A 21,055-nucleotide genomic window follows, 5' to 3' on the forward strand; every position below is an offset into this window, starting at 1 on the left:
AATTTATCGCTGCTTTTCTTCATTTTTTAGTGATGAGCGCGTGGAGCAGTAGCGAGGAGGCAGGCGTAGACTTAGAGATGTTGCACGAGGTCTGGAGCCGCCGTGGTCCTTGGTGTGAGCCCTAAACAGATCAGGATTTATTGTGGGAGGTGTAAATATTTGATATTGCTGATACAGAGCTGGAAAATGGGATGCTTAGCCTGAGAGCCTTTACGTTGATCAATGGACACAACCACATCCTCCCTTTTTTTTTTTTTGACAGTCCTCATCAGGGTGCCTTGTCTTATGGCTGGGGTGGGCTCCAGACAGCCAAAAATGGCTCAGGATTCGCTTCTGTTGAGCTCTTAACCCCCTCGTGTCTTCCTTTTGCCTTCTTTTTGGTAGATCTAGCACGAAAGCTGCTTCGGGGAGGGCAGGGTGGTGAGCAGCAGCAGTCAAAGGGCGCTGAGGGCGGGTTGGATGTTGGTGCTGGGAGCAGCTCTCCCGTCCTGCCTGGTGGCTGTGAGGTTCCAGGTCGCTGTGCTGGTGTTTTGAAGAGCTCACAGGCGTGCCCCAGCCACGGGGCATAACCACAGCTCCTTCTTCTTGCCCCAGGGTTTCAAAACAGATGGATCCGAGTGGAATTTCCCCGGTAGGGACAGTACATCAAGGCTTTTCTTTGGGGATTTGAAGGGGAAGATGGTTTCTCAGTATTATTTAGGTGTTTCCGTGTCCTTCCCTTAATATCTTCCCTTAATAGACTGAAGATCCAAGTTCAGTACAGCGTTCAGCACAAAAGCTCCCTGGAAGCTTGACCTTTCTCAGGTTAAACCTCCAGAAAAGCCCAGCCCAGGGGCCTGGTCGTTTTCCTGGGCAGAAGATGGCATTTTACATTTGACGTGCTTTTAAGTCGCGTTTTATCTGAAACAATTTAGGTTCAGGCAGTTTCCTACAGTAAGAATTGGTGGCTTCTGTGTCTAAATCATCAGCAGCTGGAGAACACTCGAAGCAGGCAGTGAAGGAGCACTTCTGGCCCCTGTCCTGCCATCCTAGGTGGGTTTGGAGTAAGCGTGGAGTGAATCTGATCCTGAAGTTCCCAGGAAGAGGTTACCTCAGTCATCCAGGACACCCCAAGGTTTGCAGCAAGGGAACTTTTGGTTCCCTTTGGATTGTGCAAGAAATAATAGCTTATCTGGGAGATCAGTTCCTGGAAAGCTCCAGGGAGTGGCTGCTCCAGGGATGTGTCCTGTTGGCACCATCCCATCTCCTTATCTCTGCTCCTCGTCTGCTGCCCACCCACCCATGTAAATCTTCTGAGGGCAGGATGCTTTTTTTATTTTGCATCCCTCTTTCAGTCGCTTCCTCTCGTCTTTAAATGCAATTAGTTCTGCTGCTTCGTTTTCTTTCACCTTGCAGTGTCCGTCTCTTTTGGCAGATGCCCCAGACTCTGCGGCCCCTGATCTCTGCTACAGGTAGGAGATGCGATCAGGCAGGGCCTAAGCACCATCATCACAGTCCAGCACCTCCTGAGAAGGGGATTTTCAGCCACCAGAACCCAAGGACGGAGGACAGGGGTGCTTTTCTGTCCCCGTTATGTGCTCCAGGATCCCAGCAGCACCCTGAGCCTCTGCGGTGCGTGGCGAGGCCTCGAGTGCTCCCTGCTTCCTGCTGTTTACAGAGCTGCCTTTAATACTTTATCAGTTCTTACAACTTCTTGTAAAACAGATTTGAATAGCTGCTTTTGCAGTCTGAGCGAGTTAATAATGTATCTTAAACAGTCAGAGTGAAACTACATGCGTCATTAGACACAAGCTCTTGGGTCACAGAAAGCTTTTCCAAGGCAGAGCTGGTCTGTCGAGGCCACCAGCTGCTCCGTCCTGGGGACCCCTCCGTGAGGATTTGTCCTCAGTTTCTGCCCGTACCATCCTCCTGGGCCTGGAGGAACTGCCTGAGCTTCGTGTCCCTGTATCAGCTCCAGAAATGGAGTCTTAATGCAATTTTAAAAAGCCCAATCTTTGAAACCTGTGCTTTAGGACTTAAAAATATTAAGTGTGTCCTCCTGCAGCTCTGCAGTGCATCCCCCTGCCGATGGGATATGGAACAAAAAAACTTCTGTGCTCCTGGAGGAGGTCCTTGTGCACCTCCTTCCCTTCTGTTCCTGGGGAGAAATAAAAGAATTCACGATTTGGAAGGCTGCTGGGCTGGTACGTGGCACGTTTTCCATGCAGGGACTCATCCTTGGGCACGAAGGGCTGGTGGAATTCCCCCTCATTTTAGGGTTTTAGCATTGCTATTTGGGGAAAGCTTTGCATTTTAGGACCTTTGTGTCTGGAAGGAAGATGAGTTTGTAGCTGAAATTCCCTGAAGGTAGCACAAGCACAGCTCCCGTTTCCTTGCTGAAATGCAGGGTGGAAGAGGAGCTGTCGGGACGTTTCTTCACTTGTTTGTGCTCTGAAGCTGCTTTTTCAGCACGGATGCGCAGCCAGAAGGCTTTCTCTGCCGAGATAACCTCCATGTTGAGGACACCAGCCCCTCCTTGAGCCTCGGAGGGGCTGCTCCAGGAGGAAAAGGGGACGTGCTTTGGGTTTTCACTTCAAACAAACCCATTCCCGCAGTAGTTTTCTGCTTTTTCTCTATCCATTCTTCCTCAAACTCCACTTAGGCACGGTCTCTCCCATCCCAAACTGGGGACACCTGGTTTGTTCTGAGATTTCTTCTCTTCCTCCTCAGTCTCTCAGGTAGGTTTCGGTGACTCCTGTCCTGTGCTATCAGGTCAAACCTTCAGATCCTAATTTTTTTAAGCCAGGCTATGTACTAGTGACACCTTGATGGCTTTTAGGCTCGTTCTGTCACCATGGAAGCTTCTGCTTTGGCAGCAAACGTAATCCTATTACAGTAAATGTGAAAGAAACTCCACGAGGGACAACTTGGGGTGTTTCTAGCTGTGTGTGTGCATGTACCAGTGGTGGGGGAGCGTGGAGACAGCACATTTTCAAGGATTTTCAGCACATTTTCAAGGATTTTCAAGGATCGTGCGTGTCTCTGATTGCTTTTGGGTGTTTTCATCCCGTGTTGCTGCACAATTCTGCCTTTGGGCAGAGGAATATGATCATCCCGCAGTAACCCCTATAACCCACACGTTAGCCCTAGCTTAGCCACCCTCTCCCTGTTGAATATATGCTGTTTTAATGCCTTCTCTTTTCTTGTCACACGCAGAATACATCCAGAAATATGCAACAGAAGAAGCACTAAAAGAACAGGAAGAAGGCACCGGGGACAGCTCATCCGAGAGCTCCATGTCCGACTTCTCGGAAGATGAGGCTCAGGATATGGAGTTGTAGTAGAAGAGGCCACCTGCTTTTCAGAGAGACTCTAATTTCCTAACCATGAGAAGCAGACTATAATATTCATATTTAAACAAAGCAATTTTTTTTATTACTAAACAAGGTTTTTATGAATAATAGCATTGATATATATATATATATCACCCTTTAGATCTTGATTTTTTTTTTTGTTTGTTTGTTCCTTGGTCATTTCTCAAACCCGAGGTGCATAGCATATTCCCACATTCCATTTTGGTAGCAATATGCAGCCCGAATGCATGCATTCAGATTCCATTTGGCCAAGTCGACTTGTTGTGCTACTGAACTGTCAGCTACAAACAGCTGCCCTGGGAGGTAGGGAGGGAGCCGAGACGTTTGCTTTTTCTGATCGATGGTTTCCAAAGACACCACCTTGGATGCTGACGTGGAACAGCGTTTGTTTTTTTTCTCAAAAAGTGACAAAAAAAAGAAAAAAAAAAGAAATAAATAATCTGGGGGATAATATACTAACCGTGTAGATCAGACAGTGGAATAAAAGGTGCTCCTTCAGGTCAACCTTGCTGATCGTATTTTGTGTGGAGTCACGTTTAGGGAGAGAAAAAGAAAAAAAAGAGTAAGTAAAAAAACACCACAAATGCATGGAGCTATTCAGAGCCTTGGAGCTTAAGGATTTTTGACTTGGATTTTCAGTCCGTTTTCATACGTGGACTCCTGCCTGCCCTTCTGAACTGTAGGGACTGACAACCACTGGTCTAGTTGCTCTTGGGACTTTTTTTTGAAAGCCTTCATCTGGATGTTGCTCACTTTTCTCGGTCTGGATTACGAGCTGTTCCCTTCTCGGGAGGAAAAAACAAACAAAAAACCACACAAACAATGCTCTCTAAGCAGTGCTTTGATTTAGCCGGAGCACAGGTGAAGTCAAACTCTTCCTTTTGTCCTAGGTTTGGGAACTGCTGCCCTTTAACGGCTTCAAGTTTTTGCTTTGCCTCTTGCTTGAAGTATGGTTAAACACCTCGCCAACACCTCTGTCCCCTCGGAGGGTTCTCTGACCAGATGGATTTGCCTTGCTGAGAGCTTCAGATCCACGAAGATTGGCCCCCGTTGGCTGTAGTCCACGAATCCATCGGCACTGATTTTATTTTCCTCCTTTTTGTTTTTTTTTTTTTTTCCCCACCCCACCCCACCCCCTTCTGCACCAGCTTGGTAGCCATCTGCTTGTGTGTGTACAACAGGATTAAAATTTCTGAAAGTTAAAGAATATGATCTAGAAAAAAAAAAAAAAAAACACAAAAAAAATTGAGATGAATAAAAAAAAAAGACTAAAAGCACCGATTGAGGAAGCAAGTGAATCTGCTCGTTTTTTGTTTTTTTTGGGTTGTTTTTTTCTTTTTTTCCTTCCTTTCAGGACGCTTCTGTCTGAAACGTTTTGATTTCTCCTGGTGTCTCTCAGCGAGCTGAGGTTTTTTTTGTTAACGATGCTCCAGAACCCGCTATAGCAAATGTCTACCTGGGCTGCTGGTGTCTACTTGAACTCGGAGAGCTGTGTCGTGGAGGTTTGGACTGAGACGGATTTCCAGTCGGGACGTTGAATGTTACCTGCTGTATTTTATTTTATTTTAATTTTTTTGGGGTAGGGGGGGAGGTTCTGAGGGGTTTGGACAAGGATTATTTTCATTTGTGGTGCAACCTACGAGGACAGTGCATGGAAAATCCACCCACCCTGCGCAACCCTCGAGCGGAGTTTTTGGGTCATTTTGGGGACGTTTTTCCTTTTCCCAGAAGTGTTGGTTTTTTTTGTTATTTTTTTTTTTTGCCTTTAGGAACGCCACCGAGCTTTGAGTCAGCGGGGTTGGAAGGTTACAATCCTCTCATTCATAAAGCACAATCAATTTTTTTTTTGTCGTCGTTTCGGAGAAAAAGAAAAAAAAAAGAAAAAAACCTCGTACCATTTTGCTTTAGCATGATTTTCCTTAATAAAAATATACAAAGAGTTTCCTTTATGTTAATTACGGGCATGAAGCAAAGGGTTTTAAAGGGTTTTAAAGGGTTTTCCTCCCCTTTTCCCCTCCCCACACCCCTTTTTTTAATTTTTTTTTTCTGTTTTGAAGCAGTAATGTAGGGCTGTGGCTAGTGACTGTGCTGAAGTTCTCTATCTAGCATTTGTGGCTTGTTGGAAGGGTAATTTTAACTATTTATCATGTAAAGGTGTACTTTTATCTAGCACGCTGTTTTTTCTCATTTTTTGGGGGAAAAGGGGGGGGGGGCACGGGGGGCTGGCACCGTTTTGACCTCGCTTCCCTGCCCACCCCCGCCGTCTGCTTGTGCTGTGACCTCTCCTCTAGGTGCTACGTAGGAGTAGAGCGAGTGCTGGGTGGTGATTTCGGTTTAAAAAGGAGAAAAAAAAAAAAAAAAAAAACACAATAAAAAAATTGTATTTTTTCAATATTGTATCAAAAAAAAAAAAAAGTGTTCTGATTAACCTCCTCCCCCTTCCTTTGCAGGTAACCTTTTTTTGTCCCCTTCTTCCAGGTCAGATTCGAGGCATCGAGCTCGCCCCTTCCCCTCTCCTTTTGGGGGGTGAGCGCGATCCTAAAGAAGGCGCCCCCAAAATAACGGGGTGAGGACGCGGCAGGGCTCGTGGATGCTGGATGGGGGGCTCGAGAGCTGTTTTTTTTCTTGGAAAATGCCCCTGAGTGGGGCTGAGCTGTGCCCAAAATCACCACCCTGGCACCCTGCCCTTGCTGCACGATGCTTTTAGGGCGAGATGCTTTTAGGGGATGAGCTGGAAAAGGGTCGGGGCCGCCTGCTTGTGGCCTCCTTGCACCACTCTTATTTTTTTTTTGTTTTTTTCCCTTCATTTTATGTCATTTTTCACCTTTTGGTTTCCGAGTCTTCCTCCTCCTCCTCCCGAAAGAAGTAGTTTGTAAATAAAACCCTCTGCGTGGTCCGGAAGGAAAAGGTGGAGCCCTCTTGCAGCTCTTCTTTGGGTCAGTTTGAGCTTTTTTTGGGGGTTATTTCATGAATAATTAAAACAAGATTGCTGCCGCCTTGCCCTCTGCTGTGGGGGCGGGAGCTGCTCAGCCCCCCCCAGCCCCAGGCTCGTCCCTGGGTCCCCAAACCCATATCCCCTTTGTTCTTTAGTTTTTTTTTCATGCAACCCCAAAACCTGCCTCACCTCTTGGTGCACCAACCACCCCCCCAGCTCCTTGGGGACCCCTTGGTGGCACCGAGGCCGTGGTCCCCATCCCCATCGCCAAACGTTTGACCCCACAGATGGAGCCCACAAAGCCCCTTTGCGACCATCCCAAGACCCCACAGCCTGGCTGGGACGAGCAGACCCCAATGGGGGTGGGATCAAGGGGCAGGGCGGGAGGTGTTTGACCATTTTCTCTTCTTTTTGCTTCTTTTTGACCTGTCCCAGTCCCGCTGGCACTTTAAGCAGGGGTGTTTGAGAACTGGCCATGGTCTAACTGCCCGTGTGATACTTGAAGAGATCGGGGTGTTTTGCAATTCATTCGAGTCAAAGGGTTTGTTTTTTCCTTTTTTTTCCTTTTTTTTTCCTTTTTTTTTTTTTTTTTCCCTTTTTTTCCCTTTTTTTCCTTTTTTTCCCCTTTCTTTCCTTTTTTTCCTTTTTTTTTCCTTTTTTTTCCTTTTCCTTTTTTTCCTTTTTTTCCCCTTTTTTTTCCTTTTTTTTTTTCCTTTTTTTTTTTTTCCTTTTTTTTAAATTTTTTTTTTCCTTTTTTTTTCCTTTTTTTTCCTTTTTTTCCTTTTTTTTTGGGGTGTTCCCCCCTTGCGTCGTGATGTAGTGGGCACGTCGCCGCCCGGCCCCACCGCCTCCTCCTCTCCGCCTCTAACCTCTCCCCGAGTTGTGTATAATGAAAGAACTGTAAACTTTTATTTCTTTTTTTTTTTTTTTAAATAAAAAAATAATGTCTATACCTCGGAGCCTGCCTCCTGCTTCAGCTCCCACAGCTCCTCCTGCCGTGCCCTGGGGGATTTGATGTTGGTTTTTGGAGATTTTGCAGCCAAATTGGGGCTGGGAGCAGAGCTCGGGGCTCTCCCAGTGCCTTACTGGGGATACTGGGAGAGCCCCCCTGCTCCTGGTCACCTGCTTGTGCCACGGATTTGGGCCCTGGGGGAGTCCCAGCACCTTGAAAGCTCCGTCTGATGGGGGGGGACACCCAAAAATGGGGCTGGGCTGTGCCGGGTGCTGAGCGCACCCCAATTCTTGGCACTGGGGCGCAGGGTAATTAACGCCCATGGGATTTGGGGTCTCCAGCGGTGACATTTTGGGGGACAGGACAGGGATGTCACCCTCCTGGCTGGTGGCAGGGTGCCACCTGCTGCCAGCACCCAGCCTGGCACCCTTGGGTGACACTGGGGGGGGGGTGACACCCCGTCCTGGGGCCACCACCAGCCTTGGGGAGGGAGTAGGGAATGGGGCACAGCCTTTTGCGCCCCCCTTTTTGTCCAATTCAGGGTTTTTTTTAGGGCCAGCTGGGGGTAGCGCTGTCCCTTCTGCCCAGCAGGTGGCCCCCGAGCCCCACCAGTAGCCTCCCACTCTGCCCAGTACGCGCACAACTGGTGCGCCTCCGTGTCCCCCTCCTGCCCCCTCCCACCCCACCGAGCTCAATGGGTTTGGGGCACGGCGTGGCTGGGGTTTGGGACTTTGGGGACACCCAGAGGGGGGTGGGTGCTGCTTGGTGCCCCCAGGAGCCATCTCATGGGGTTTTTGTGCCAGCCCTAAAAGGTTCTGGGTGTCTTCTCCGTGGGGCTCCGGGTGCCAGCTCCATGGGGCTTTGGGGTTTTTCCCTATGGGGCTCTGGGTGCTGCCCCCATGGAGCTTTGGGTGCCTCTTCCATGGGGCTCCAGGTGCCAGCTCCATGGGGCTTTGGGGTTTTTCCCCCATGGAGCTTTGGGTGCCAGCCCTTAAAGTCTCTGGGTGCCTGCCCCATGGGGTTTTTGGTGCCATCTCCATCGGGTTTTGGGTCTCTTCCCCAAAGGGCTTTGGGTTCCTTCTTCATGGGGTTTTGGGTGTCTTCCCCATGGGGTTTTGGGTGCCTTTCCCACAGGGCTCTGGGTGCCATCTCCATGGGGTTTTGGGTGTCTTCCCCATGGGGCTTTGGGTGCCTTCTTCATGGGGTTTTGGGTGTCTTCCCCATGGGGTTTTGGGTGCCTATCCCACAGGGCTCTGGGTGCCATCTCCACGGGGGTTTGGGTGCCATCTCCATTGGGTTTTGGGTTTCTTCCCCAAAGGGCTTTGGGTTCCTTCTCCATGGGGTTTTGGGTGCCTTCCCCATAGGGCCTTGGGTGCCTTCTCCATGAGGCTTTGGGTGCCTTCTTCATGGGGTTTTAGGTGCCATCTCCATGGGGTTTTGGGTGCCTTCCCAAAGCCCCCCCATGGGGGGCGAGCGGGATGTCCCCCCTGTTCCACATTTTACCCCCGTGTCCCAGCAGGTGGCAGGGACCCCACAGCTCCCAGAGGGACCCCAAATCTTCCCCCATCCCCTTTTCCAGGCTGGATCGGTGAACCCAAAGGACCCCATCCCTATCCGTGGGGACGGGGACGTGCGGCTCAGAGCGGGCACGGAGACAGGTGACCCCAAGGGCTATGGGGGACACCTGAGCCCTCTCCTCCTGCCCCGTTCCGGCTCCGGTTACGGCCCCGAATTGTTCCCCCGGCTGGAAGAAATGCCGTCAGCGCCGCGGCTCGGATCGCTGCCCATTACTAATGCATGATGCTCCGGCTGTGCCCGGCCCCCCCGCCACGGCGTGAGCCCCCCCTGCGCCTCCCGAACCCCTCGGGGAGGGACAGGGATGGGTTTGGGGTAGGGACCCCAATCCCGATGTGCTGGCAAACGTCGCCCTCCTCCCCGTGGTCGGGGGTCCTGCCCCATATCTACCACCAAGGGCCCCCCCGTGCTCCTTGGTTTGCAGCTCCTGTTCCCAAAGGGAGATTTTTTTTCCTCCTCTCGCGTGCCCCCAAATTTCTCTGGGAACTATTTCGGGTCTTTAGGGACCATCCCAGATCTTGGGGACCCCGCCAGGCTCGTGGGGACCACCCAAGGCACCTCCCGTCCTTGGGGACCATCCTGGGCTCTTTGGGATCATCCCAGGATCTTTGGGACCACCCCAGGCTCTTTGGGACCATCCCAGACTCTTCGGGACCACCCCAGGGTCTTCGGGACCACCCCACATCTTGGGAACCAATCTGGGGGAACCCGAGCCCGGCAGCTTCACCCCAACCTCCCCACCCACCCCAAACAGCGGGGCACAAAACCCCATTGAGGGGGCTCCAACCCCAACCAAACCCCAACCAGAACAACCAAACCCCCCTCTCCCTTCACAATCCCCAAATTATCCCCAACCTTTTTCTCCCCCCCCCCCCCACCCCCCAACCCGGATCCAACCCCATTTCCAAGCCGGGCTCTCAAGGGGGTTTTGCCAGCCCCGACCTCGCCGCCAGCCATAAAAACGTGCCGGGGAGGGCCGGGCAGTTAATGTACTCGGGTTGCTTTCCCTCATCCCGACGCATCAATATTGCATTATCGTTTCCATCCCCATCTGAGCCCGCCGAGGAGCCTTGGAAAAAAAAAACCCGGCCCCGGCACGGCCCCGGCCCCGAAAACCTCAGCGCCAGCGGGGCGGCTCTACCCGGCCCCCGCCGCCCCTTTCCGGAGGCTCCTCGGCATCAAATATTCGGGTTAGGAGCAAAGCGAGGGGCTGTCAATTTTTAAACAGGGCCATTTGCTCCGCTGGGCTCGTGGAGGGGGTGAGGCCTCGAAGAAATTTTTGGCCGGACCCCGAAATATTGACGGTGGCGGGGAGGGGGTGCTCAATAGGGCATGGAGACCTTCCGTGGATGGGATTTGCAGCCCAACGAGTCCAACGTGCCCGGTTCCCCAAGGTTTAGTGCACCCACACCTTACCCATGGCGGCGCCCCGCAAATTTTGGGGTGTCGGAGCCATTTTCTGGGGTGGTGCCTGCGGCACGGAGCTTTTTGGGGGCTTGGGGGGTGCGGCAACAGCTCGGCCTTGGTTTGGTGATGGGACCTTCCTGGGGTCTTTTAGGACCATCATGGGGTCTTTTGGGACCATCCTGGGGTCTTTTGGGACCATCCTGGGCTCTTTTGGGATCGTCCTTGCACCTGGGGACCATTTGGGGTGTCTCCCTGCTTGGGGACCATCCTGGGCTTTTGGGAGCGATCCCAGGCTCTTGGGGCCCATTTTAGGTTTTGGGGAACATCCCAGGGAGTTCCCTTCTTGGGGACAATCCCAAGCCTTGGGGACCATCCCAGGCTCCTGGGGACAATCCCACATCTTGGGGACCACCCAAAGTCTTGGGGACCGTCCCAGGCTCTTGGGGACCATCCCATGGTTTTGGGGACCGTCCCAAGCTCTTGGAGACCATCCCACATCTTGGGGACTATCCTGGCCTTTTGGGGACCATCCCATGTTTTGGGGACCATCCCAGGCTCTTGGGGACCACTCCGGGTTCTTGGGGACAATCCCACATCTTGGGGACCACCCAAAGTCTTGGGGACCATCCCAGGCTCTTGGGGACCATCCAATGGTTTTGGGGACCACCCCAGGCTCTTGGAGACCATCACACATTTTGGGGACTATCCTGGCCTTTTGGGGACCATCCCATGTTTTGGGGACCACCCCACATCTTGGGGACTATCCTGGCCTTTTGGGGACCATCCCGGGGTCCCTCCTTTCCCCGGGACCATCCCGGGGTCCCACATCCACCATCAACCCAACCCCATCCCAATCCCCATCCCGACACCGAGCTCAGCCCCGTGACGTTAACACCGACCCCCCCTGCACCCCACAAACCCCCCTGGCTCTTCCTTGGGGGGTCTCACCTCCAAAACGAGGACCCCCCGACCCCTTTTTGCCCACCTCCACCCCGTGTGGGGCCGCCGCCAGGCCCTGCAGCAACCCGATCCCGATCCCATTCCCGTCCCAGCCCACCACAGGCCCCAAACTGGTCAGGCTGGTTTGGGGCCGAGCCCAGCAGCCGCCGCGCTCAGGGGGGGGCTCAGGTGACCCCCCCCCATATACGTGTCCGTGTATAGCCCCATAAATGTGCATAAAATTGAGTCCTAAAAGGGGTTTAGGGTTTTTTTTTAATATGGTCGGGGCCTGTGCGCAGGCCGTGCGTTGGGGGTTGTACGTGGGGGGGTGTTTTGGGGGTGTTTGGGGGGTGTTTTGGGATTGTAGGCCTCTGGTTTGGGGGCGTTGTGTGTGTTTGGGGATGTTCCTGTCTGTTTTGGGGGTGCTCGTGACTGTTCTGGGGGTGCCCATGTCTGTTTTTGGGGGGGTTGTGTCTGTTTTGGGGGTGTTCGTGTCTCGTTTGAGGGAGTTTGTGTCTGTTTTGGGGGCACTTGTGTCTGTTTTGGGGGTGCTTATGTGTGTTTTGGGGGTGCTTGTGCTTGTTTTAGGGGAGTTTGTGTCTGTTTTGGGGGAGTTCCTGTCTGTTTTGGGGGCAATTGTCTGGTTTAGGGGTGTTTGTGTGTGTTTTGGGGGTGCTTGTGCCTGTTTTAGGGGAGTTTGTGTCTGTTTTAGGGGTGCTTGTGTCTGTTCTGGGGGTGCCTGTGTCCATTTTGGGGGAGTTTGTATCTGTTTTGGGGCCACTTGTGTCTTTTTTAGGGGCATTTGTGTGTGTTTTGGGGGTGTTCGTGTCTGTTTTAGGGGTGCTTCTGAGTGTTTTGGGGTTGTTTGTGTCTGTTTTGGGGGTGCTTATGTGTGTTTTTGGGGAATTTGTGTCTGTTTTAGGGGTGTTCCTGTCCGTTCTGGGGGCACTTGTGTCTGTTTTGGGGGAGTTTGTGTCTGTTTTGGGGCCACTTGTGTCTTTTTTAGGGGCATTTGTGAGTGTTTTGGGGTTGTTTGTGTCTGTTTTGGGGGTGTTTGTGTCTGTTTTGGGGTGTCCATGTGTGTTTTGGAGGTATCTGCGAGTGTTTTGGAGGGTTTTTTGACTATTAGGGGGGGTTCTGTGTCTTTTGGGGTGTTCTTGTTTGTTTTAGGGCTGCTCCTGTCATTTTTGTGTGTCTGTTTTGGGGTGCCCATGCATGTTTTGGATATTTCTGTGTGTGTTTCAGGGATGTTGTTGCATGTTTTGGGGTTGCTCCTGTAAATTTTTGGGGGGTGTTGTATTGGTTTCCTGTCTATGAGCATGTTTTTTGGGGGGTGTTGTGTGTTTTGGGGATGCTCCTGTGTGTTTTGGGGATGTTCTGGTTTGTTTTGGGGGCGTTTGTGTCTGTTTTGGGATGTCTGTGTGTGTATTTTGGGGCCTTTTGTGTGTCTTATGGGAGTGTTTGTGTCAGTTTGGGCGGCCCTATGTGCATGTTTTGGGGAACCTTGTGTATTTTGGGGATGTTTGTGCCTGTTTCAGGGCTGTTTGTGCCTGTTTTGGGGGTGTTTTTGTCTGTTTTAGGGTTTTTTGTGTGCTTTGGGGATGTTCATGTCTGTTTCAGCAGCACTCCTCTCTGTTTTGGGGGTGTTTGTGGCTGGTTTGGGGGCATTGGGGCTATTTCTGGGCATGTATGGGTCAGTTTTTGGGGTGTTTGTGCCTGTTTTGGGGGCATCAGGGCTATTTTGAGGCACGTTTGAGGCTGGTTTTGGGGTGTTTGTGTCTGTTTTGGTGGTGTCGGGGTTGTTTTGGGGCACATTTGTGTCTTCTTTTGGGGCTGTTTGTGTCTGTTCTGGGGGCATTTGTGTCTTTTTGGGGATGTTTGGCACTTTTTTAGGGCATTTGTGTCTGTTTTGGGTGCATCGGGGCTATTTTTGGGCACATTTGGTGCTGTTTTGGTGCCGTTTGTGTCTCTTTTGGGGCTATTTGTGCCTGTTTTGGGTGCATCGTGGCTCTTTTGGGGCACCCAGCCGTACTTTCAACACCCTCCTGTACCTCTCAGATCCAACCGTGCCCCCAGGGGGTGCATCCCAGCACTGGGGGGGGCCCTTTTCCATACGGGGGGGGGCATCCAAGTGTCCCCCCAACACCCCCCTCCCCATTTCCCCCCTCCCCGGGGCGCTGCGAGGAGGAGGAGGAGGAAGAAAAGAGGAGGAGGAGGGGGGGGGGGGGGGGGTTAAGGGATCGCTTTCCTCCCCCCCCCCCCGGTCTCCCCGGGCACCGAAACCGGATCGGTGGCGGCTCAGGTGCGGGGCCCCCCCCCACCCCCCCGGTGTCCGGTGTCCGCCAGCCGGCGAGCGGCCCCGGGGGGCTATAAAATCCCCCGGGGGGAGCCTTCAGAGGGGCTCAGCCGCCCCCTGCCCGCCCCCCCCCCCCCCGGGACGGAGCCTCCGCAACCGGCCCGAGCCTACGGGGAAGGATGGGGAGGGTGGGGGGGGGGGGGGGCAGCATCCCCTTATGTGTGTGCCCCCCCCTTTCATTAACCCCATCCCCAGGGGTTAATTTTAAAGTGGGGGGGGTCCGGGGGCAGCATCCCACTGTGTGCCCCCCCCTTTCATTAACCCCATCCCCCGGGGGTTAATTTTAAAGTTTGGGGGGGGGTCCGGGGTGCTTTCCCCATAAGCATTTCCCTATAGGACCCCCCCCCGGCTGGGGGATTTTTGGGAAGGGGGTGGGAGGCGGCTCCTAGGGGGGGTGGCCCAAGGTGAGGCCGTTCCCTAACGCACCCCCCCAGCTGGTTTCCACCCCCCCCCACCCCCCCCCGGCTTCTCTCCTCGGTCCCGGCTCCACCTTCTGGGGCACCTGGGCCAATTGCAGCCGCGGGGGGGGGTCCCCCCGGCCGGGCTAAGGCCGCCGCCGCCTCCGCTCCTCGCCATTTGGGCGAGCGCTGGGGAGGTGGGAGGTGGCCGGGACCCCCCCCCCCTTCACCTCCTAGGGTCCCCTTACCCCGATTCCCCCCCCCTTTTATCCCTGTCCCCCCCCCGGTGACCCCCGACGGGCCGCCCGGAGCCGAGGCGCAGCGCCCGGAGCTGAGGTAAGTGCGGCCGCCTGGTCCCCAAAAAGGATTTGGGGGGGGGAAACCTGGTTGGACCCCCCCTGGGGTTTAGGACCCCCCCTTTTTTCCCCAGGACCCCCCCCAGGATCCGGCCCCGGGGTTGCGTTTCCCACCCGCGGCTTTTCCTCGACGTGGGGCTCCCCCAAACCGAGCCCCCCCCCGGGATGATCCCAATCTCTTCCCCCTCCGACCCCATCCAGCAGCCCCCCTGGACCCCCCCACCTATTTAGGGACCCTCCCCCGGCTCGGGGACCCCCCCAAACCTCCGCCGTCGGGGGTGCTCCGGAGCCGCCGCATCCCCGCGGGTCCAAAGGGGCGACAACGAAAGCGGGGCGCAGCCCCGAACCCCAAACCCCTCCGGCCCTGGGGGGGTTATTTGGGGTCCCGGGGTGCCCCCCCCGCCCCGATCGGCCCCATTTATTCCCCCTGAAATCCTTGGGGTCGCCGTTATCACAGCCCGACCCCGGTGGCTGCAGCTCCGGTGTCGCCACCCGGCAGCGCCCGCAACGAAATCCCAAATTCGGCCCCGCTCTGAGCAGCACCCATGGGTGCCCCACAACCGGGGGGGGGCTGCTGTGACCCCCCCGGGGTCCTTACCCTCACCCATCCCCACCCCGGGGCTGTGCAGGGCCCCCCAGAGCAGCCCCCGGCCCCGGTGTGACCCCAACAACCCCGCGTAGGGGACACTGAGGGCTCCGTCCGTGGGGTCCTGGGCCCATTTGGGGGCTGTTTTGGGGTTGGGGGGGTCCTGGGGAAAAAAGTGCCCCCCGTGTCGCTGGCACTGCGGCACAAATGCGCCCTGCTCAGCCTCCAAACGGGCTCCTCGTTGTGCCCGGCAGCTCCGTCCTCGTCCCCTTTGCAGCCTCGGTCCCTGTCCCCATTCCCCGTCCCCATCGCCATCGTCACTTCTGTCCCCATCCCCGTCTCCGTCCCAAAACCCATCCAAATCCCCGTCCCTGACCCCATCCCTGACCCCATCCCTGTCCCCAGCCACGTCCTTGTCTCCATCCCTATCCGCTTCTCATTCCCCGTCCCCATCCCCATCCCCGTCCATTTTTCCTTCTGCATCCCCATCCTTGTCCCCATCCCTTTACCCGTCTCTGTCCCCATTCCTGTCCCCATTCCCCTTCCCCATCTCCGTTCCCATCCCTTTATCCATCTCCGTCCCCATTCCTGCCCCCATTCCTGCCCCCATTCCCCTTCCCCATCCCATCCCCATCCCTTCACCCACCTCCATCCCCATCCCATCCCCGTCCCCATCCCCGTCCCCACCCGGGCTCTCCCCATCCCATACCCACAGATGGGGCAGCGGCCTCACAAATTGGGGCACCCACCCTCACCGCACCCCACAGCGGGGCCGGCGTTGCTGGGATCCACTGGGATCCACTGGGAGCCACTGGGCAGCCCCAAACCCTTCGGTCCCCATCCCTTATGGGGTGGTGTCAGCGGCCGGGCACCATCTTGGTGTTATGGCCGCGAGCATCTTTGGGTGCCACCCGCGGCATTTCGGGCTCGGGGAGGCATTTTTAGGGACTCCTCGCCCCTAAAAATGGCTCGGGGACCAGGGGACCCCCCTGCTGAAGATCTGGGGGCCTTGAGGCTGCCGGGAGCGGGGCCGGAGGGGGGGTGGGGGCCCCCCGAGGCGGGGGGGGGGGCAGCATCCGCAATGCGGCATCTCCCAACGTCATTGCCCGGGGTGCGGCGGCTCCGCAGAGGGGCAGGCTCAGCACCGGGGCCGGGGGGGCCCTGAGCTGCCGGGGGGGGCCCTGAGCTGCCGCAGTGGCCTTGGGCGGAGGCAGGGGACAGGGACGGGGACGAGGGGGGCACCTCCAAGAGCTGCCACCCCCCAATCCCCCCCCCCCTTTCCCATCCCCTCTCCCTTTGCGCCCCGGTTGGGATCCGCGGCACCCAGGGGTGGGGCGCAGGGGACACGCGGCCACTCTCGGGGAAGGGCCCGATCCTGCCAAAAATGGGGGCACGCGGGGATTTGGCGAAGCCGTCGCTGTCAAAGTCACGCCAAGGATGCCGGCCCCAAGGACCCGTGTCCCCAAAGCCACCACGGTGCCACCACGGTGCCACCACCAAGGTGCCACCAAGGTGCCCCCCGGCCTCGCCACGGCCAGAGGTGAGCGGTGCCGGGGACGTGGCCGCGCGGCCTCGGGGCCCTGCTGCGATCCCAACCCCGTGGGGGCTCCTTTGGGTTTTTTTTGGGATCTTTGCTACGGGGTGAGGGCTTAGGGGGGGACAAATCCGTCCCCGTTGGCCGCGCAGAGCTCCGCGGCTGCCGAAATCGCGGGATGCCCGAGGTTGAGCGAAGGCGGCCGTGGGCCTGTTTCGGCCCCAAATTTGAGGCCGGCACGAGGCCCCGGGCACCCCCCGGGCCTTTTTTTGGGGCCTCAGCTCGGGGCCGACACAAAGGGGACTTTGTGCCTTGTCCTCCTCCTCCTCCTCCTCCTCCTCCTCCTGTTCCGCGATGGCCGCTTGGCACGGCCCCGCGGGGACGGCGGCGGCGGCGCAGCCACCCGGGGGGCTCGAGGCCGCTGGGGGTTTTGGGGAGAATTTGGGGGCTTTGTAGGTATTTGGGGGGGCTGCCAACAGGTGGGGAGGGTGGAACCTTTTGGGGGTTTTTTACCCCAAGATAAGGGGAACAAGGTAAGGGGGGTACCAGCATTTGGGGGCTTTGCAACCGTTTTGGGGTTTCGCAACCGTTTTGGGGTTTCGCGGCCATTTTTGGGGTTTTGCGGCCATCTGGGAGGGGTGGCAGCCTTTTGGGGGGCTTGCAGCTTTTTGTAGGGTTTGCAGCCACCCAGGGCACCCCGGTCCCATATAACCCCCCCAGTGACCGGGTCCTTGTCCCCGTCCCCGTCCCCATCCCCGTCCCCACACCCGGGGCTGCTCCGGCTCCAGCCGAGCCCTGGGGCCCCCCTCCAGGGGGCTGCATCTGGGTGAGCGTCCCCCCCCCCGCGGCCCTTTTATCGACCCCGGCTTAGATCCAAGGGTTTTGGAGCCTTCTGCAGGTCGATTAATTGTTTGTTCCCATTTTTTATGGCTTTTCTCGGGGGATGGAGGTCGGGGCTGCTCGGTGGGCACCCACGGAGGGCAATGGGGTGAGGGTGGGCGCAGGCGGCACCCCCCTAATTAAAACCTTCCCGATGCTTCCTAATTAAAACCCAACCTCCCCAGCGCTGCTTTTCGGTCTTCATCCAGGAAAAAAAAAAAAAGGGTTGTAAAATCCTTGGGGTGCAGGGATGCTCAACTCGAGGCGCACCCAAAAAGACCTGGGTAGGGCGAGGTTTTTGGGGTAAAAACGGGCCGAAAAGGGGGTGCGAGCTCGCTACTCCTGTTCTGTGTATGGCACTGGTAGAATTCACTGTGCAACCCCGCGGTCAGTGAATTACCATAGGGCCATAAACAGAGCAGAGAAAGACCCGCGAGCCTTACGGGGCCGCCGCCAGGCCCGCCCGGCCCTTTTTGGCACTAGCACATTTTTGCTTTGCTTTCTGTCTTTTGAGCAATTATGTGTAGTGCCAATATGGGAGGAGGCGGAGAGAGCAGCGAATATTGGGGGGGGGGGGACACGCGGCAGATTTACCCCCCCCCTGAGTTTTGGGGCCAAGGAGAGATGGAAACCTGCCCGAAATGTGGATGGGATGGGGCAAATTTCCCGGTTTTTGGTGTTGGGGTAAATTCCTCATTTTTTGGTGATGGGGTAAATTCCTTGTTTTATGGTGATGGGGTAATTTCCCCAGTTTTTGGTGTTGGGGTGACTTTCCTACTTTTTGGTGATGGGATAAATTCCTCATTTTTTGGTGATGGGGCAAATTCCTTGTTTTTTGGTGATGGGATAAATTCCTTGTTTTATGGTGATGGGGCAAATTCCCCATTTTTTGGTGTTGGGGCAAATTCCCCATTTTTTGGTGATGGGGCAAATTCCCCATTTTTTGGTGTTGGGATAAATTCCCTGTTTTTTGGTGATGGGGTAAATTCCTTGTTTTATGGTGATGGGATAAATTCCCCATTTTTTGGTGATGGGGCAAATTCCCCATTTTTTGGTGTTCGGTTAAATTCCCCATTTTTTGTGATGGGGTAAATTCCCTACTTTTTGGTGATGGGATAAATTCCCCATTTTTTGGTGATGGGGTAAATTCCTTGTTTTATGGTGATGGGGCAAATTCCCCATTTTTTGGTGATGGGGCAAATTCCCCATTTTTTTGGTGTTGGGATAAATTTCCCATTTTTTGGTGATGGGATAAATTCCCCATTTTTTGGTGTTGGGTTAAATTCCTACTTTTTGGCGATGAGATAAATTCCTCATTTTTTGGTGATGGGGCAAATTCCCCATTTTTTGATATTGCGGTGCCCATCCCCATCCCATGGAGCACCTCAAACATCCACGGGGGCATCGTTAGGCGCTGCTCAACCCCGGCCGGGATTTTTTGGGATGGAAGGGGAATTTTGGGGGGTTTTTATTTATTTATTTATTTTTTTCAGCTTTCCATTCCTGGGGCTGTTTTTGGCAATGGTAGAACTCACACTGGTGCGGTAGCGGGATCCGGTGGTTCTAGACTTGCCAACTACAGCCCCGGGGAACCGCCGCAGACACGGCCCCCCCCCCAAACCCCAAAACCCAGGGCTGTGCTGAGGCTGGGGGGGTTCTGCTTTGACTTGGGGATCCTAAAATGTTTTTTTGGCGGGTTTTGGGGGGGGTTTGGGGGTTGGGAGCGGAAGGCGGTCATTGGAGCATCGCGGCCGCGTGTCCCGCGTGACTCCGGGCATCGGGCAGTGTGGGGGGGGATTATATGGCCCCCACCTCGAGGAAAAAGGGGGGGGGGAAACTGAGGCAGGGGCGATGCTGCCGCTCATCCCTGCCCCATCCCCAACGGGGAGGTGACGGCGGTTTTGGGGAGGGGGAGGCTGAAAGTTTGGGTTTTTGGGGTTCTGGCTCCAGGTGGGGGTTTTGTGGGGTGGGGGGGTGGGGGGGGATGAAGCCCCCCCCCGGGGGGGGTAGGGATATGTAGGGCAGCGCCGGGTGATTACGGGGCTTTCGGCGTAAGCCCGCGGAGATGGGATCAGGCGGGGATTAGGGGGCTGCAAATCAACCCCCCCCCCCCCCCCCCGTGATGGGGGCAGGGACGGACGGACGGATGGACAGAAAGGGGGGGGGGGGGGGCACAGGCTGTCCGTCTGTCTGTCTCTTTCCTCGTCTGTCCGTCCGTCCCCCAAGCACTCCCCATTCCCCCAACACCGGTGCCTTGACCCCAAGGGCAGCGGGGGGGGGGGGGGGGGGCGGGGGGGGCGGGGCACCCTCCCCAGCCCCGCCCCCCCCCGATATATCACCCCCCTCCCCTGATATATCACACCCCTCCCTGATATATCACCCCCCCGATATATCACCCCCCCCGATATATCACCCCCCCCGATATATCGCCCCCCCCACCCCCCCCAATATATCACACCCCCCCCGGATATATCACCCCCCCCCCCAATATATCACACCTCCCCCCGATATATCACACCCCCTCCCGATATATCACCCCCCCGATATATCATCACCCCCCCGATATATCACGCCTCCCCCCGATATATCACACCCCCCGATATATCATCACCCCCCCGATATATCACACCCCTCCCCGATATATCACCCCCCCGATATATCACACCCCCCGATATATCACACCTCCCCACGATATATCACACCCCCGATATATCACCACCCCCCAATATATCACACCCCCGATATATCACACCCCCTCCCCAATATATCACCCCCCCGATAACCCACACCCCCCCGATATATCACCCCCCGATATATCACACCCCCCCCCGATATATCACCCCATCCCCCCAATAACCCCACCAGGCCCCGCCCCCCAGCACCCCCCCACCCCCACCCCCAGACCCCAGCAGGGCTCACCCCAAGGCCTGCCCCCCCCTCCCAGCCCCTAACTGGACCCCATAGAGCTTTTGGGGTCAAATCCTGCATTTGGGGCCGCTGTGAGCAGCAGGGCTGGGGCTGCGGCAGCAAACCCAGCTGGGACACGGGGGGGGGGGGGGGGGGGCAACCATGCTTGGGGAGCCCCCCAAACCCCCCCAAGTTCCCAAAGACCCTCCCAGTGCCCAGATCGGGCTCCCCGTTATGGGGTGGGGATAAAAACGGGGCCGAGCCCAGCGGGGGGCCCCGAGCTGCTTATTAAAGCCCGATTAGCGCAGATTAAAGCCTGGGGGCAACGTCTGCCGGGCTCAGACCCCCCCCCGGGGCCGTGCTGCCGACCCCATGGGGGCACCCCAAATTGTAGGGGGGGACGGGACGGGGACACCCCAATTCCCATGGTGTCTCCTCGTTCCTCATCCTCCTCCCCGTCCGTTCCTCATCCTCCCCCCCCCATGATACTGGGGGCTACTGGGGCTACTGGGAGGCTGTGGGGTGGCCACCGAGTGCGTCAAGCACAGATCCTGCCCCCAAGGCACGCTGCGGGTACAGGAGAGCCCCAAAACCCTGGGAAAATGCCCAAAAGAGGAGCGGGAGGCGCGGGTAGACACATCTGTAACAATTTATTGAAGGAGGCAATAATAATAGACACCGGGAAAAAAACAACGGGGGGGGGGGGGGGGGTCCATGCTCTGCTACTCGCCTGGTTTTGGTTTTTGTGTTTTTTTTGTTTTTTTTTGGGGTCGGGGGGAGGAGGAGGGGAAAGGGGGAAAACCTCTCAGACTAGGAGAACGTCATCTCACCGCCAAAGGAACACGGACGTGAAAGCCACCGACATCTTCACAACGACG

At 55.9% G+C, this 21,055-nt stretch overlaps 1 protein-coding gene across 1 annotated transcript in view; it reads left to right on the forward strand.

The window, feature by feature from the left end:
- The window catches only part of UBE2H (ubiquitin conjugating enzyme E2 H), a 42,450-nt gene extending 37,157 nt beyond the window's left edge, over positions 1-5,293 (forward strand). The window contains exon 7 of the mRNA XM_068670179.1: positions 3,196-5,293. Within this exon, the coding sequence (XP_068526280.1) occupies positions 3,196-3,320 (125 nt within the window). The 3' untranslated portion in view covers positions 3,321-5,293. The remainder of the gene's footprint in view (positions 1-3,195) is intronic.
- The last annotated feature ends 15,762 nt before the right edge of the window (positions 5,294-21,055 follow it).

The sequence above is a fragment of the Anas acuta genome, chromosome 1 (assembly GCF_963932015.1).
Source record: "Anas acuta chromosome 1, bAnaAcu1.1, whole genome shotgun sequence".
NCBI lineage: Eukaryota > Metazoa > Chordata > Aves > Anseriformes > Anatidae > Anas > Anas acuta.